Source organism: Drosophila albomicans, chromosome 3 (assembly GCF_009650485.2).
Source record: "Drosophila albomicans strain 15112-1751.03 chromosome 3, ASM965048v2, whole genome shotgun sequence".
NCBI lineage: Eukaryota > Metazoa > Arthropoda > Insecta > Diptera > Drosophilidae > Drosophila > Drosophila albomicans.
Window position 1 is genome coordinate 776,788 of NC_047629.2, and position 18,659 is coordinate 795,446.

Sequence of the window (18,659 nt, forward strand, 5' to 3'; positions counted from 1 at the left end):
AGCTGTCCGTCATTGGCACCCACCCTTGTCCTCTTCATCCTCAAGCTCATCGGCGTCTCGTTTTATAGTTAAACATGCCACCCATTTAATAATCATCCCTCTACACATTGTTTCCCCCAGTCACATGTAAATGATTTTTTTTCGTTGCTTCTCCACTTCTTTTTCTTATTCTCCATATACTTCTTTGTGGACTTTGCTACTTTCTCAGCTTCCGCTCGAACATATCCGGGACGTTTCTTATCCATTCTTTTCCTGTCGTTGTTGTTGTTGTTGTAGTGCGTGTGCTTGTACGTGTGCAGACTGTTGTTTAGTTGAGTCTCTTCCCGCGATGTTCCCTGGTCTCTTGGGGCGTCATTTGTATTAACGAAGGTGAAGGATTTTTCAATTCCCATTTTTATTCTCCCGCTACCTCAACTCACTCCTCTATTGTATTTCATTGTTTACTTTTTTTTGGCACCGTGGCGTGTTATATATGACGTATTGCTTCGTACCTGAAATTGACATAAATCAGTTTTTAGCTTGCGAGGTTCCTAAGTGGTCCCACTGTACCAGCTGCTTATTTATCTTCATCTACGGCGCATACATTTCCTTATTTACGATCTTGCCTAATGCATGTAAATATTCTTAACAAATAAGAACGCGGCAGTTGAGTGCGCCTTAAAAAAATGTTTTGTTAAAATATACCAAATTGATATAAAAAATATACTAAACTATTCCAGATGCTTTATTTGGTATAACGATAGCTTAAAATCGTACCATAGAGTAAGAAACCTACACTCAAGCGTGCTCGACTCTGAAATACCCGCGACTCATTGTGAATAAAAGTACAGAAGAACGGTATTAATGACAAAATATCTCAAATGAATATACCACAAACATAGTAAATGCTTTATTTGGTGTTTTTATATAGTACTACATTCAAAATATTCCAGATTGCCAGTTAAAGCAACTAAGACCTGTAGTAAGTTTTCGTTGTTGCCCATGCAAAAGTATTTCCTTAATAACTTCGTCATAAAGACTGTAGTTATTGTCGTATATACCAAAATTACGACTTTTATCGATTTGTGGAAACGGAAGTGAACGTGGCAAAAATTTAAAACAAACTGGATCTGAGTGCAAACTTAAGAAGTCCTATATGGGGTCGGAGATGACTTTTTCTGGTTGTTACATACATTTCCTGCAGGTACAAAGTTATAAAAACCTCCTACTCTATAGGTAGCGGATAAAAAATGTACAACTACGAATTGTAAGCATATACTAAACGTATATTATTATGAATGTGATCATAAACACAACTTTTAAATAGTTTTGTTTATTTCCAATTAGTATTTATCCGTAACACTTTCAATAACTTCAGATATACAACTGAAATAAAGTTATGTCCAAATGATATGACTCGTTCTCGGCGTTAGCAGTCATTATACCCGCTACCCATAGGGTAGATGGGTATTATAACTTTGTGCCGACAGGAAATGTATATAACAGGTAGAAGGTGGCATCTCCGACCCTATAAAGTATATATATTCTTGATCAGCGTCAACAGCCGAGACGATATAGCCATGTCCGTCTGTCCGTCTGTGTGTCTGTCCGTCTGTCCGTATGAACACCTAGATCTCAGAGACTATAAGAGATAGAGCTTGCGCCCCCGAAAATCAAAAAAATCGAATAACAAGCGTAATTTTTAAGTTAAGGTTGTGAATATATAATAATAACTATAGTAGTTATAATTCCTGAAAATTTGGTTGCGATCAGATTAAAATTGTCGAAGTTATTAAAGAAATACTTTTGTATGGTCAAAAACGCCTACTTACTAGGGGTCTGAGTGGCTTTGGCTGACAATCTGGTATATTGAGCCGTCCATGGTATATTTTGAATGCGGTACTATATCGATTACCACATATACATATACACATTTGGTATATTTTTAGTATATTTGCAGTATATTCGGTATATTTTGAGAATAATACCGCAAAATATATTGCTTTTAATCAAATTGGGTAGCGGGTATCTCACAGTCGAGTACACTCCACTGTAGCTTTCTTACTTGTTTTATGTCGAATTTACTAAACATCCGTCAGCAATAGATCAGTAGATCTTACGTGTAAGTTAAGGAATTTGCCAAAACACTTACAATAAAAGAGATGCTAAAAAGAGGCATAAAAAACACGACATTAAATGGACAATAGACAAACATGGTCATAACTACGCAGCTGCAACTCATAGAATCCGAAGCCTGTAATTTCGGCCAAGCACCAAATAATTCCATATCCACAACCTCAACTACAACTACAACTGCAACTATGGACACATCCACATCCCAGAGCTAAGACCAGACGTTGCGCGTGCGAGTTTGCCGATCGGCATTGCGATTATATCAGAGTACAGGAATCGATGCTTGGCACGAAATGAGTCTCTGTCTAGGCTTAAATATAATAATATTTGTATGCGTTATGGCCACATACACACATAGTGGAGTAGGAAGATGGAAGTGTTGGTGGGGGAGGGGAGTGGTAGCACTCTTGGCAGCAGTTGCAGAAAGCCTTGTTAGCTCCGTTTGCCAAACTGGCCAGTCTTGGCTAAGCAGGCATTGAGTTGTGAATAAGTGAGTAAGCCAACACTCTTCACTGACCTCCCCCGCTTCGTGTTACAGTGCTGCGCTGGGAGGGCGCCGGAGGTCATTTGGCTTCTTAAATGCAATTGAACGGTGTTCGTGCGGCATTTTGGGGCAACACTTTGCAAGTGATTCTTGTGGCTCCACTAGCGGTGAGTAGAGTTCGCTTGCCATGCTTCCTGAATGTGCACAATTTGGGTAACAGGGCTGTCGAAGCATAAAAAGAAACGGATAAAAATTTAAGAAACTCTATCAAAAATATTTAAATGTTATGTAATAATATTTACCTGAATAAAATAAATATTACTGTTTATTTAAAAAAAAATTACTTATTAGAAAGACAAGTCACATCATAAAATTTTTTTTTTTTAAGGTTTTCTAAGAAATATAACACTGATGGATACTGATGAAACTTAATCAAAAATAAGAAAAGATCATTTTCTGAATTAAAATCAGTTAAGAATTTTAAGCAACAATTTTAAAAATATGTATAGTAAAGTTTATATCATGAAATATTGAAAGCATAATGTTAAAGATTATAAAGACACATTATATTATAGGCCTTTTTTAATATATTAAAACTACATTTCGCGTTGGGAACTCAGTCTTAGAATACTTACCACTTTTTAGATTGATAAAAAGACAGCGCCGCAAAGAATTCTCAACAAATATCCACTAAATGGTTGAGCAGATGATCGCCCAAAGCTTATGCGCTGTCAATTTCATTGTTTTCCGGTGTCTAAATTGTAATTCTTGACTGTCTGTCCGTTTCCCTCTCCCTCTCTCACACTCTCTTGTTGCATCCTTGCAGTGAACAGAGCGGCTTTCACTTTGCCGATATTCTGGACTGGGTGAGAAGCGATCGCTGTCCCTGCTGCTGCCCCCATGCCACATACGAGCTGGGAATGGGAAGTTTGAATTCGCGTTGGGTCCAAGACTGAGAGACTGTTGGATCGCGAGAGTTGGGGTCTGGGGTCTTGTTCTGTCTTGTGTGTTCGCTGGTCGTTTACGTTTTAGTCGCGATTGGACGGCGAATTTGTTACACCCACAATTGTTGTGGCAGTCACTTTTTCAGCCTGGTAGTTTCCTTGCCACTTGCGGCACTTTTGCACTTGAAATGAGATCGCCATGGATTGCTCAACGAGTGTCTGCTTCCCTCTGGCTGCCTGCCGTGTCTTAGAAATGATTTATTTGAGCACGCGCGTTTGCCAGTTCATAGAGGCCACACTCCCGACTCCCGAGCTGCTGGTTTGTGTCTGGTGAGCTTTGCTTATCGCCAAGCAATTAATCCGTGTGATTGGTCACTTGACGCCCACGTCCAGTTTAGCTAAAATATTCTCTGTTGTACGAGCTAAGTATCAAGAATAATCAGGCCAGTATTGAAAACACTTCTTAAGTAACTTTCAAGTAAGTTAAGAGGCGTATAACTAGATGTATTTCTCCATCTAATTCGTATCATACCTAATATATATCAAATGAAATATCTGAATAAAAACTCGTGTATTTAACTGGCATTTGAAAGTTTATTGTGCAAGCATTTTAGTTAAAGGAAATCAATTGTGAAAATTTGTCAAAAGAGAAGAGATATTCTTACTTCTTCTTGAGGAAGGGGCTGACGATGGCAGGAGCCGCATAGGTGGTGATCGGAGCAGTGTAAGCAGGAGCTGAGTAAGTGGTCACGGGTGCTGCATAGGCCGGAGCACTGTACACAGAGCGAGTGTAAGCGGGATAGGCAGCGGAATAAGTGGCCACAGGAGCAGCAGCAGCATAAGTTGTCACTGGAGCAGCAGCAGCATAGGTGGCCACTGGGGAAGAAGCAGCATAAGTTGCCACTGGGGAAGCAGCAGCATAGGTGGTCACTGGAGCAGAGAAGGCAGGGGCTGCAGCGTAGGTGGTGACAGGAGACGCCAGGTAACCAGCTTGGGCGACAGCCAGGCACAGAGCAAAGCAGATAAGGAACTGAAAGTCAGAGAAGAGAATCAGGAATCTGAAGCAATTGTTAAGGCTGTATCACACTTACTTGCATGTTGATTGTTTTGAGTTTGTTTTGTTGGTTCGTCAACGACTGATGCTGATGGCCAATTAACGCAACGTTTTTATAGCCAACTTAACAACTGCTCAATTGCGTAGGCGATGCCAGCAAGCAAACAAGTTTTTCGGCTTAAATTCCGAACTAGAACACAAAAGATAGATTTCTATAGAGCACTCGTAAATGCGGATGCTGTCACAGTTCTGGGCATTATCTTCAGTTCGACTCATAATTGTCGGGTAATTGACACCGTAGGCGTATCTAATGGATTAATATTTAATTTTTTTTTTTTTTTGATTAGACTTCTATTAGATTTAGATATACAACATGGAATTCAATAAACTCATATATAAGTAATTTATTTTTATTTATCGGTTTACAAGTATGTTTGGCTTGAAACGTATTTTTGTGATCACTTGATAATAATATTCATGAACGTACACTACAATTTGAACTTGGTTGTATGACATTTTACTAGAACGGGTATTGTAATATAAAAAGGTTAAGTTTAGTAAATCTAAAGCAACTTTTTTCGGAGTGTACAAATATTTCATTTCAAAACAACGAATATTCATTTCGTCATATTAACAAAAGAAAAACATTCCTAAATTTCATTAGGTGAATTACTAATACTATTCACTTTCGATGAAACCAGCCTAATACATTTAAATAGTTCGTACGTAGATTTTCGGTCAGTGAATAAACTAATAATGTTTCATTGGTTCATGTTCATATTTAGGATTTTCTGATCATAAATATATAAATTTGTTTTTTAAATTCTTTTACTCTTGGCAAAAACTTCATATTATTTTGAAGCCTCAAAATAAGTTAAATAATTTCTTGATTATTTATCTTTTTCTGCATATTTATGTAAGCCGAAGATGTGAACAGTTGATGGAAAGAGAACAAATAAATTGGTAACTTAGGTTTAAAATTAATGTAGCTCTTTTAGTTAATAATAAGAAGTAAATACTATTAGTATTTCAGATCATACGAAGCTGCCAGAATAAATAATAAATGTTAATAAGTTATATATATATATATATATTTTTTTTTAAATAATTATATTATTTCACTTAAATTTTTGGTATCAACTACTATTAAAGATCAATATAAAAATTATTTTATATGAAGAATATATTAATAAATCGACTTTACTATCGAAGTGCGTCTAGATCGATTAGTGTTCAGTCGATTGCACCAATCAAAAGTCGAGTTCTTCAGGCCCTTCCTCATGTTCCTTCCCCCCTTCCATCTACATAGAGTCAAACAAGTGACATGTTGACATTTCACGCATTTGGCAGTTTAGCAGTGTCACCGAGCAGAAACCGCTAACAAGGGCAAAAAGGCGAACAGAAACCAGCAGAGCTCAGGACAAAGAAAAACTGTTTTTCCAGTGGGTTTTCCACGACATTGCGAAAAATTTGCAAATCCCATGCACACGTCTGCCAAAAAAATAAAGGGACAGTCAAGTGTGTGTGTGTGCTCAGCTTTTGGTTGGCTGCGCACACACACACACACACAAGCGCAGATACTTTCGCAGACTTTCACCGCATGTCAACACCGAGAACCAAAAGCAAAGACATTCACAGCGCACCCTCTGGCACTCCCCTTGACTCCCCCACTCGCTTAGCCCTTGGCATCGAGCTGAGCTGAGCTCGCCCGCATTTCGCATGTCGTATTTTGCCTCTTGCCAAAATGTTTTTATTGGAATTTTATTTTATTTCATTGGATTTTGATGGTTTCATTGTGTGTCCCAGACCCTTAATGGAGTCACTGCCTCTCTCCTCCTTCGCTCAATTCCCACCCCCGTTCATCCGATTGCCAAACGGTGCAGGCAAAATGCGTATGCAAATTTTTTTCTATCTGCCCCAGCAAAAAGAAAACCACTAAGAAACTGCGCTAACCGGATTTTTGGCAATATTCGATGGTAGATGGTAGTCAGGGAAGTGGAAGGAGGATGTGGGTTGTTTTGGGCGGTATTTGCTGTTCTGTTTGTTGTTATAAACATAACACGAGGCTCAGCTGCTGTGCCACACTTGCAACGACGCGTTGAACATTTGACATTTACTGCTAATGAAGTCAATTGCTGTCATTTATCTTGTTGTTGTCCTTGTCGTTGTTGCTATTGTGGGATGTTGGCTTTGATGGGTGACACTACATGAGATAACACGCACAACATGTTACTAAATTCAGTTGAGATTTGGAAGAGGGGAGAGCCATTTTTAGTGAATAACCTGGCGAATCTTTAAAATGGTGTTCAACAAGGTTATCACAGAATTTGCATTCAATATTCATAATAATTGTTTTTTCCAACATTTAAAATTATACGAAATTAGAAAAATCTTCATATAATATAGAAATACCATTACCGGAAAAATTATTTGTACTTTCACATGGTTCAATTGTTTATATTTATACCCGCTACCCATAGGGTAGAAGGGTATTATAACTTTGTGCCGACAGGAAATGTATGTAACAGGTAGAAGGTGGCATCTCCGACCCTATAAAGTATATATATTCTTGATCAGCGTCAACAGCCGAGACGATATAGCCATGTCCGTCTGTGTGTCTGTCCGAATAACAAGCCTAATTTTAAAGCTAGAGTTTCGAATTTTGGTATATACGGTATATTGTATGGTATATACAATAATTACTATAGTAGTTATGATTCCTGAAAATTTGGTTGCGATCAGATAAAAATTGTGGAAGTTATTAAAGAAATACTTTTGTATCTGCGAAAACGCCTACTTACTAGGGGTCTGAGTTGCTTTGGCCGACAATTTGGTACATTGAGCCGTATATGGTATATTTTGAATGCTGTACTGCATCGATATACCAATCATATCATTTGGTGTACTTTTAGTATTTTTTTAGTATTTTCGGTATATTTTGAAAATGATACCGCAATATTTTGCCTTTATTAAAAATGGGTAGCGGGTATCTCACAGTTGAGCACACTCGACTGTAACTTTCTTACTTGTTAAAATCTACAGCACATAAAGTCAACATTTTATTCGGACTTGTCGTAGATTAAGTGTACAGACCGGTTTACGGCATTCTAGTATTTTAAAGGTTTACAATCCGAGAAACAAAAAATTATTAATTAAGTATATCTGTTAACTTACAGAAAATACTGAAATATACTATGTGTGGTATAACGGCAAACTACCTCATTAATAATATAGCATATGGAACAAAATATAATAAATCGTCAACCAAAACAATTAAGACCCAAAAGTTTACAAATTTATGTTCATAAGTGTTTATAAAATGTTATTTTTTTGCACGCACCTAATACGAATACATTTCAAAGAGCTCTAACAGAATATTTGTAGTCACTAATTTGCGGCTAATTTCCAATCTTACAAGGTTAATTTTTTGGAGCATTTCGTATTAAATGAGGCGCAAAGCGTAGCCACAGAATGCATACAAGAATGCCACACTTAAGTGCAACATGCTGTGGCAAAGTGACCAATAAGAAGTGTAGAGTGTGGAACGAGAAGCGTGCAGTTGCCCCAGTCGGCCGGTCGCATGTTTGGCATGCAGCAATAATTTGCACAAAACGTGCAGCGGCCGCCTGTAAAGCGATTACTCTGCATAATGTTGCCTGATCTAAATACTCCGACCTCAGCTGGGAATCTGACTTTGGAGTCAATTGGCAACACATGCCAGGTTGAGGCTGGGGATATGTGTGGCATATGTCTCTGTGTCTGTGTTTGTATCTGTTTCTGTATCTTTAACTGTGGCACTCGCTACGATTTGGATTTCTTTAAACATCGCAATTGCTCTTGATTATGCTCATGGACATGGCGGCATCGAATTAATGTTTCTGTATCTGCCTGCAAATCTTTAATAAATCGTGAAAATGCTGCGAACGTGACAAAAGAATATAGTGCATCTAGTAAGCTGTACTATAGCATAAGCTTAAGAATGGATGTGTTCAAATCGAAGGCATAGCAAAAAATATATAAACAGATCTGAAGGGAATTTACCTCGCGTAGCACAGCAACAAAATATATACAATTTAGTTATTGGAAATTTTTTTTTCCAAAAAAGAGGGACGATTAAAAAATTTCTTATTCAAATGTTATTATTATATAATCATTTATATAATCATTCATCATATAATTCATTTATTTATTTCAAAACCAACTGTTATACAAACACCTTTATTTTGCTAAATGATTTTAAATTTATTAAATAATTTAAAAATTTTGGTAAATTGAAAGCATTAATGATTTATTAACAATAGTTTAAGCTGAAAATTAAAAAAATCATTTTAAGATTATAGCATTCTACCTCTTACCATATGGAATATGTAAATAACCCCCAATGAATATTATTCATGAACAATAGAGGAGCTGTTATTTGAGACTATGAATTCATTTTAAAGACATTTAGAACTTATGTTGAATATTATACAGAATAAATAAGTTGTTCATTACTCCACAATATTATCTACTTTAATTTGTCCATACGCTTCAAGGACAGCTTCTTAAAGAAGCTCTCCCTCCCTAGTCCAAAGGTCTTTAAGAAACCCATTCCCTTTCTCAAACACTTTTCACCCATTCAGAAGTTATGAAATAATTACCGCTGCAAATTACAACTTAATCTGGAATTGACCCACAACACGAATGCGATTAAAGTAAAACTGAAAACAGGCAGCAAACTACGGGGTTAGATGAGGGATGAGGGGTGAGAGGTAACGGTTGACAAGTAAAGGTCACTCAATGTCCATGACGACTGTGAATGGGTGTGAGTATGAGCATTCGAGTACTCGGATATTCGAGTATTCCAATGACGAGGGCAACCGACCGACTGACCGCACGAACAAATGAATGGGCGACGAGTCGTCAGCCAAGGCAGCCAAAGGTCAGTTTCGGTTTCAGCTACAGCCGCAATATCAGAAGCCCAACTACAATAACAATCGCATTCATAACCGGCATAAAAAATAAAATAAAATGTGTACAAGGGTGTCGAATGAGTCGCGTCCAAAAAAAGGGGTGAGTGCCGGCCGACAATGAAAAGGGGAATGCCGCCAGACCAAAGGCTACTCAATGTTTTTGTTTAAAACGGCAGCAAATCAATTAAAGCTAGCCAATCTTGAGTCCAGTTTCAGACCGGTTCGGTCATTGCATTATTAACAAGTTAACCCAGGTCGCGTTTAGGTTGTGGCCAAAAAATCAGCACGGCCATTAAATTAAGCATCCGGAAAGGCGTTAGCCCAGCGAGTGAATTACCTTCTACGTATAAAAAATTCAACGATAAAGCTCACAAAAATAAAATAGAAATGAAAAGGGCAGAACCCAAAGGAAATCGTAGACTCTTTCTTGCAAAATGGGGCGTTGGCCGGCAATAAAAATTGCGTTGTCCTTTACATGAGCTTGGCGAAATATTTTGTAAAAATTTTTATTGGATTATTTTTGGCATTTGATTTTGAAGACTCGCCACGCTCCGACAGGCAAAGAAAGACCTGCTAATAATACAAGGCCAAGTATGCCATGGATGCTTCCCTTGCATTGCACGACTTGTTGAACATCAAATGAGGCCACTTACTGAACAACTGTGCACTGCCAAGACAGTTGTTCCTTCGGGCAGCTTTAAAAGCATTTAAGTTGCTGACTAGCTAAAGTCTAAGTTCAATTGAAAAATCAATTTTAATATCCAATATCCAATGTATGTCATAGAAATTGAAATGAAGTTTGTGGGGAAAAATGGGAAATTAAGACATTTTAATACAGAGCTTATATTAAAGAGATTATATTAAATTAATGTTTTAGATTTGTTTGATAAAATTTAATTATTTATTAATTATTAATTATAATTATACATAATTATAATATTATAATAATATTGAGTTGTAATACTTGATTGTTCAGAGATATTGTAAATATAGCTTTCATTTCAACAAGCTGAGATAGTTGCAAAAAAAAAGTATTATTATTATTATGTAAGAAGATCGTGAGATTCCAACACCCATTTGTATTAAAAGCAAAACAATGCGAAAGCTGATTTTTAAAATATGCCAAATCTATATACTGAAAATATGTATACTAAAACATACCTAAAGCTGTGTTTGGTATTAGGTTGTACTTTTTCACCCAATGTATTCTATTGATAAAAAACATACCAGATTGTCAAAAAGTTGTCAAACAGTATGAAATTTATACTATAAATATGTTATTTGAATCCCCTGGATAATCTTATTCCTTTCCTTGATTTTCAAATTTAATATTGCAGCGCGTCTAATTTTTGATTATTTTGCAATTTACATATGGAATTACTTTCACAAGGAACTTCGATAAAATGCAGACGACGAACCCCGCACAGATCGCTACATGATAATCAGTGAGAGCAATAAGAAACGAATCAAATTTCAGCAACGAGAGATGAGAACGCACGGCAGGAGTGCAATTGGAGGCAATTGTAGTGCCAAGTGCAAGATGATGTTAAGACGCTTCCCACACCACATTTAACCCAAACACGATTCAGCAAGTTGCACACAACCGGAAGACAACAAGGTATGCGAACAACGAGGTGATCATGTGGCGCTACAAGGGAATCTCTTTCTCTCTCTCTCTCGGTAAGAATACTTTTCTTAAAGGGAATATGCCAAAAAGTCGAAGCTGGCGCTCGCGAAATAAACGATTATCATCCATTATGAGGAGTTTCAGTTGTGTTCCTGGACTGTCTGGACAGACTCTTCATATACATAGTTCTACTATATGTGTAGGTATTCCTTTATGAAAATGTTTGTTTTAGTACGTGACCGATAATACTGTGCGCAAGAACCGAGAATGCAGTTGGGAGAGGGTCGAGAACGAAGAATGGACTGAGGTGAGTTGAGTTGAGCGCCGGCTGCTGATGCACAGAATGTGATACACACGCGATGTTCAGCTCAATTCTTACCTGCGCTGGCATTGTCTGCACTTATTATTGTTGTTACCCCATGATGTTGAGGTTCCCCTTGTTGTTGCTGCAAGCCAGATGATCTACATGAGGCAGAGCTCCATGAGGTAGGCGCTTGCAGAAGCAACACGTCGGGTTACAGGGTTCAATTGAGTTGACTCCTTTCCCATCTCATACTTTGTTCAGTACTCAGTTCAGTTCAGTTCATATGCATTTGCATTGGTCACGTTCTGGAGCGTGTAATATTTTTGCTTATCTCCCAAACAAATATGTACAAATATGAATTTGAGTGGGGCCCCAACAATGATGCCCAGAGTAAACAGGGAAGGAGGTGGTTGAAGCGTGTATGTGCTATCAAATTATTATTATGCGCATGCTAGGCAATAATATGACTTTAATTGCAATCGAAGAAGGGATTATGCAAATGTGCATATGCACAATGTAACAAACATTCTTCAAGCCTTCACTGAAGTGAATGGATCACGACTGATATTGCCTTTTTTAAAAATAATTTTTGTTATTTATTTTGATCTCCTTTAATTTATTTTTAATTGACTTTCTAGTGTTCAGGACGATCTGGTTCATTCGGGTTGTTGATGCTATTGTTGCCGACATATACATTTTGTACTATTTTATATATTTTGAGAGTATTAGCTTATCGATATACTAACTATTTGGTATTTTAGTATTTTTTAGTATATCGATTTGATATGTTTCGACAATAATACCTCACCGTTTTTCTTTTATTACAAATATGTAGCGAATCTCTTACATATATTCAACTCTAACTTTCTAACATGAATTTTTAATTTCATTTTAATTTATTGGAAAGTTCCAAAATTCAAAGAATTTTGTAATGAGAGCTAAAAAAAATGATGGGACTCACTTCCAAATTATTGGAAAAAGTATTAGTGTAATACTGGAAATTTTAATGAATTGTAATGGGCCTTAAGGCCATATTGGGTATGATACTAAAATGTTGATTTTTAGCTCAGTAGTTTTAATATGTCAAAATAACTCTATTAATTACCTGATTAAAACTTCGCTGCTGCTAGTTTTGGATACCATTTACAACGTTCATTCAAATTTAATGATCACCTATAAAACCTAAAGACGCTGTTTATCCCTAGTTGCCTAGCTAGCTGGAGCTCATTGCCAAAAAACGACAAGCATAATAGCCCCCACTCTTCAAGGCTTATGCTACGGAGCCAGATTGTATGACAATCAGATAATAATACCTCTGAGATACACGCACAATTCCCTTTATAACCTGGCATATACCATTCGAGAGCCCAATTGCGTTGACAGCAGCCGCATGCTGACAACGCCTCTCTTCTCTCCTCTCCCCACTCTCAACGCCTCTTGAAGGAGACAAGCGGCGTGCAAATTTATGCTGGGAAAATTTATGACACGCAACTTGTACACCCGCTAAACACAACAGCAAACAAACAAACCATCATCCCAGCTGCCAGGCTGGCGGCCAATAAACTAAACGCCAATTTACCCCTCCCCCATATCACCCATCTCACCCCAATCCGCTAACCCAGTGAGTCGGCCATTGTCGTGTGCCAAATCGAAGCAGCAGCAGCAGTAGTGAAAAACATGGCAAGCTTTGGCGAAAAAATCGGCTTTACCCTAATTTAGTTTGGCTTTCACTTTCATAATTTCGCAACGACTTTCACCCCAAGTGAGCAGCAGCAACAACAGCAGCAGTCAGTAGATGAGCCATCCCCTTTGCTTGGTGGGTCGAGTCTTGGCTGCTTGGGTGTTCTATTTCACGTCATCGCTTTGATTGCAATTCAATTGCAAAATTGGCAAAAACATCAATTTCATGCCGCCGCAGAACAATCATCAAGTGCCGGCCCATTACGTAATCAAAGGCAGGGGAGGTTGAGGGAGGTTGACTCAGTTTCAGGACTTTCAGTGTGTTGTGCGGGGTTGTGTATGTATATTAGGCAAACATGTTGCCCATATCCTGCCCAGCTCAGCGAACCCCATAAAGGATACTTAACTCGACTTTGCACAATCTGATTTTCGGCTTGCAATTTTCTCCATACATTTTTCCAAAAGGTTTGCAAAATTTTCCTTGTCAGTCTGTCGTCTGTCTGTCTGTCTAAATGTGTCGAGAGGGTGGTTTGTTGTGGTTGTAGCTGTTGATTTAGTGACGCGATTTGTGGGTTGCAACCCGCCTATTGTTATACTATTCTTCTTGTTGAATCGCAACCAGGAAATATTGATAAACGTTTACGTATCGGCAAAAATTTGCATTAGAATACTCATCGAACAAAACCGAACAACAATTGGCTGATAGGTGAAAGTAGCTAAATAAAGCACAGGGTGAGTGTGACCAGAGTCAGCATTGAGTGAAAGGGATGCTCACTTAGTGCGCATTTTGTCCAATTAGTTGCTTGGCTCTGTTAACTACCATACAATTTTCTAGCTGGGGGAAAGGTAATTGTTATTAGGTGACGTTTCGCATTATATCGATCCAACTATCTGATTAAGTTTGATTGAATTTGCTGTTGCTGTAGATAGATATGAGGAGGAGTAAGGTCAGCAAATTACAGGCCATTTATGTATTTCATTGCTACACGATTAGTGAGATGGCTATTCATTGTAGTTATAGATTAAGCTACCTACGTGACTCATAATTTTCAGATCTATTGAGCCACCATAAAAAGCAATGTGGTATGGCTTTGTGCAAGTTTGGTAGATGAAACAGCACATTTCTTAATCATAAGTATTAACAATCTAAATTAATAGAATACCCTCTTTTCTGTATACGATTCTTGCAGATTAAACCATAATGCTTGGGAATATTTAAATTAATGTTGATACAATTGAATAAAATAAATAACTAGAGACTTTGGATTTGAATTTAATATTCAAAATTGCTTAACTTAATAACTTCTATACATAAATCTACAAAAATACATTGTAACTATATTATCCAATTCTAAGGCTTTACAAAAATGCATCTTGCAATAAGGCTGTGTATTCTACATATATTTTTTAACTCCTCTATCCTCTACTTTAAGCTGTTGGTGATAGCTGTCAAATAACACCAACCTGATGTGCAATAAAACTATGTTAATAGTGTTGTGAATAAATTTTAAAATTCCCATATCCGACTAGCAAAAAGCGCTTATCGTTAACTAAGAAATTATTAATATTGAATAATACGTCCCTCTAATTTTTATAAAAAAATTAAATTAAAATTCACTATGTTATCGAACTGTTGTTAGTTTGAACACTGCTCGACTGTCGATGCCATGGATCCGAGGGGTAATACTTACATACATACATATATGGCGAAAAAATTACCAAAAGCTATTTGTAAGTAATATTGTATAAGTAATATTGGTTTAGTTTATGTTGCAGAGGAAATTTAAAGAAAATATGTTTATTCGAAAATGTTTACAACCATCTTTAACAATAAGAAGTCTTCAAAAACTATATTGCTGATATATATTTAAACTGAATCGTGAGCGTTTAACCCTAAAATGTATATAGTAACTACTTTTGGCTATTTAAAAAAAATGAGTTCAGGACAAAAATATCATACTTATATACGTACTTAAATACATATTTCATGTGTCAAAGAAAAGTTGACAGACCGACAACCATTCAAAATGAGTGTATATTCAACCACATACACTCACACACACGCACACACACTCAAATACATACACACTCAAATAGACACACACATAAATAAGTTATATAGTATATTTACAATCAAGCTGGCACATTCAACAGTCATTTGGCTCGAAACTGCCTGCAACAAAAGCAATTCCGCTTGGGACACCAACAGCAGTCAGCTGCCATTAAATATTCAATTCAATTCCCCAGGACTCCAACATTTTTTAGACCCCTCTCAATCTTCGCTCTCCGTGCTCCATTCTCGTATCTTGCGACTATTCGATTTGTATCCGAATGTCATTTTTTATTTCGCATCTTTGCATTTTATTTGTTACATTTGCGCTTATTGTTGCTGTGAATCCTTCGCTCAATACGCAGATAGCGCTTCCTAGGACGATTCCAGCTTCGTTCTATACGAATATCTAAAGGAAGGAAGGAGGAGATGGAGGCGGAGAGAGTGAGCGAGTGAACGTTGAGGCTGCCATTTGGGGTACGCAATTCCATTGACAATCCATGTCCATGTGTTTAAGGATGTATATTTGGGGGATTGGATCCTGGCCAATGGGAATCCTGCAAGCTGCCACTGGATTTAGCCCACAATTTCTTTTCTTTTCTTTTCTTATGGCTTCGTTTTTCTTCTGTCACTTATGCGATATTTCGAGTGTGTACATACTTACATACATATGTATACTATATAAGAAAGCGATGGTCGACGGTCGATGGGTGATGGGTGATGGGCGTGAGATATCCTGTGGCAGAAGCATCGAGTAAAAAGTTTTTCAATTGATTTTATGCTATTTTTCGTTCTCTCTTTATTTCCGACTGGGCACGTATTTCGCTTTTTCTATTGCCTGCCGCCCCAGGAGTTTGAGAAATTGGTTGAAATCAATTGGATTTGCGCCCAACCAAGGTTTGAGTGACAGTCACACTGTGTGTGTCCTTCTCCCTGCTTAAGCTTCTGCCATTAACATTTTCAATATACTAGCTAGCTCTGGGTGTGGCGCATAGGCGCAATGAGTTCTTTTTTTTTGTTGTGTTTTGCACTTCGAATGGCGGCTGATTTGGGATTTGCATAATTCGGAGAGAATTCTGAAAGAAGGCATCAAAAACTATTACCAAAAAATGCAAAACACATAATTGTCTGAGATATATTAAGGATTTCTAAATCATTTTGTCGGAATACGTAGAGCTCAACAAAATTGAGCCGAATTATATATATAATTTATAATTTCCCTTGTCGAATATCTATATTTCTTAACACATTTTTTTTTTTTTTTAAATAATAATAACTTTTTTAGGAAAATAATTATGCAATTCGGTGACATCATGTAAAAAAATTCACAACTTACAAAGATTAAAACAAATTCAAAGTTGCTTGTAAATTATGCTAATAATAAAAAAATATATAAGATTTTTAACTGTTTTATTGTATTGTATTTATTGACTGCGGCAAAACACAGATCGATTTTTATACTATTTTAAAACTGTTATATTGTAAAATATTCCTTTTATAAAAAATTCCAAATGAAGCAATTTTTAAATGGGGAAATTTATTTTTATATAATTTTAAAATATTTTTAGATTGTTTTTTATTGTGAACCACTTTGCTTGGGAATTTTATGCCTTCTCTTTCTTAAGTGCAAATCTGAAACACGTGCCAATCAAATCGAAATCAAATTAGAAAAACGCTCTTCGAGTACTCACTTCTCTTGTTCGCCTGCCATCCCCAAATAACAGTGGTTTAATTTTCATGCGGCACAAGACCTCTTAAATATAATAAACACTATGAAAAACTAAGGTCTATAGGAAGTAACACTCGCATTTACTCGAAGGTATGCAAATTAAGTCACTTGCACTCCGTCATTCTATTCTTTAAACGTCTCTTGACACGTGACGATTGAAAATGTACAAAAATTGGGTAAACAAAATATTTGGGAGTTAAAAGACATGAATCAAATATTTAAAGTAATATATAAAGCAGAGTGCCTATTTTTTAAAAAGATATATAAACATGTCCATTTATATTGTAAATTATGTCTATATATAGATACTATATATCATACATTTATGACATTATAGAATAATTATTAGTAGTAGTAGTATTCCGATAAACAAAATATAGCTTTAGGTATATTTATAGCAGCTACCCATAGGGTAGAAGGGTATTATAACTTTGTGCCGACAGGAAATGTATGTAAAAGGTAGAAGGCACCTCCGACCCTTTAAAGTATATATATTCTTGATTAGCGTCAACAGCCGAGACGATATAGCCATGTCCGTCTGTCCGTATGAACACATAGATCTCAGAGACTATAAGAGATAGAGCTATAATTTTTCGACAGAATTTGTTACGTTTGCACACAGATCAAGTTTGTTTTAGATTTTAGCCACGCCCACTTCCGCCCCCGCAAGTCATCAAAAATCGAATAACAAGCGTAATTTTAAGACTAGAGAATTTTGATATATACAATAACAACTATATTAGATATGATTCCTAAAAATTTGGTTGCGATCAGATAAAAATTGTCGAAGTTATTAAAGAAATACTTGTGTATGGGCAAAATCGCCTACTCACTAGGGGTCTTAGTTGCTTTGACTGACAATCTGGTATATTGTGCCGTCTATGGTATATTTTGAATGTGGTACTGTATCGATACCAAATATACAATTTGGTATATTTTTAGTATATTTGTATTTGTGGTATATTTTGAAAAAATACCGCAATATTTTGCTTTTATTCAAAATGGGTAGCGGGTATCTCACAGTCGAGCACACTCGAGTGTAACTTTCTTACTTGTTTTTATTTGCTAATATTAGAATTGGGTAGCGGGTATCTCACAATCGTTTAGCATTAAATGTCTGAATATTTTCTGAAACTAACGACTGAAACTAACACTATTAACCTTAGCATCAATTCAATTCATTATCGGGAGTGAAAATTTACGCTTTTGGTCAAAGCAAAATAACTTTTTGACATATGTTTTCACTTTGGGTGAGTACGAATGCCCATATTACAATTTTATAAATTGTCAAAAAATTAATTGAAATATGTCATAAAAATAATTATATTTGACAGATAATTAACTTAACTTAATTATTATTGAATCACAGAGTTGACACTCGTCCCCAAAGCCTGTAACTAAAGTTTTAGTCAACTTGTGTAACTGGCCCCAAGGAAATTGGTCATTATGTGCACCGTCTACCGTCTCCTACTGTCCTACAAGTCTGGCACCGGCTTTACGTGGCTTTTGGCCATTACTGAAACGCACAACAAGAAAAGTAAGTAAAAGAAGAAGAAAAAAAAATTGTTAAAAAAAACTTACGATTTTGCGCTGTTTAACACTGAAAATTCATTGTGAGAAGCAACGCGGCGGCAACAAAAAATGAAAAAAAAGATGGAAACGCAAAAGGAAAAGCCATTGCCATCCCGGCAAAACTGTTGTTCAAAGTCAAGGCGAAATCTTA

The 18,659-nt window shown here is 36.6% G+C and overlaps 1 protein-coding gene across 1 annotated transcript; it reads right to left on the reverse strand.

Moving 5' to 3' along the window:
• Positions 1 to 4,201: 4,201 nt before the first annotated feature.
• Positions 4,202 to 4,861, reverse strand: LOC117570677 (cuticle protein 16.5-like). Its single transcript, XM_034252476.2, has 2 exons — positions 4,632 to 4,861; positions 4,202 to 4,570 (listed from the first exon to the last, which is right to left on the reverse strand). The coding sequence occupies exons 1-2, from the start codon at positions 4,635 to 4,637 to the stop codon at positions 4,202 to 4,204; spliced, it is 375 nt and encodes a 124-aa protein (XP_034108367.1). The 5' UTR covers positions 4,638 to 4,861.
• Positions 4,862 to 18,659: the final 13,798 nt, after the last annotated feature.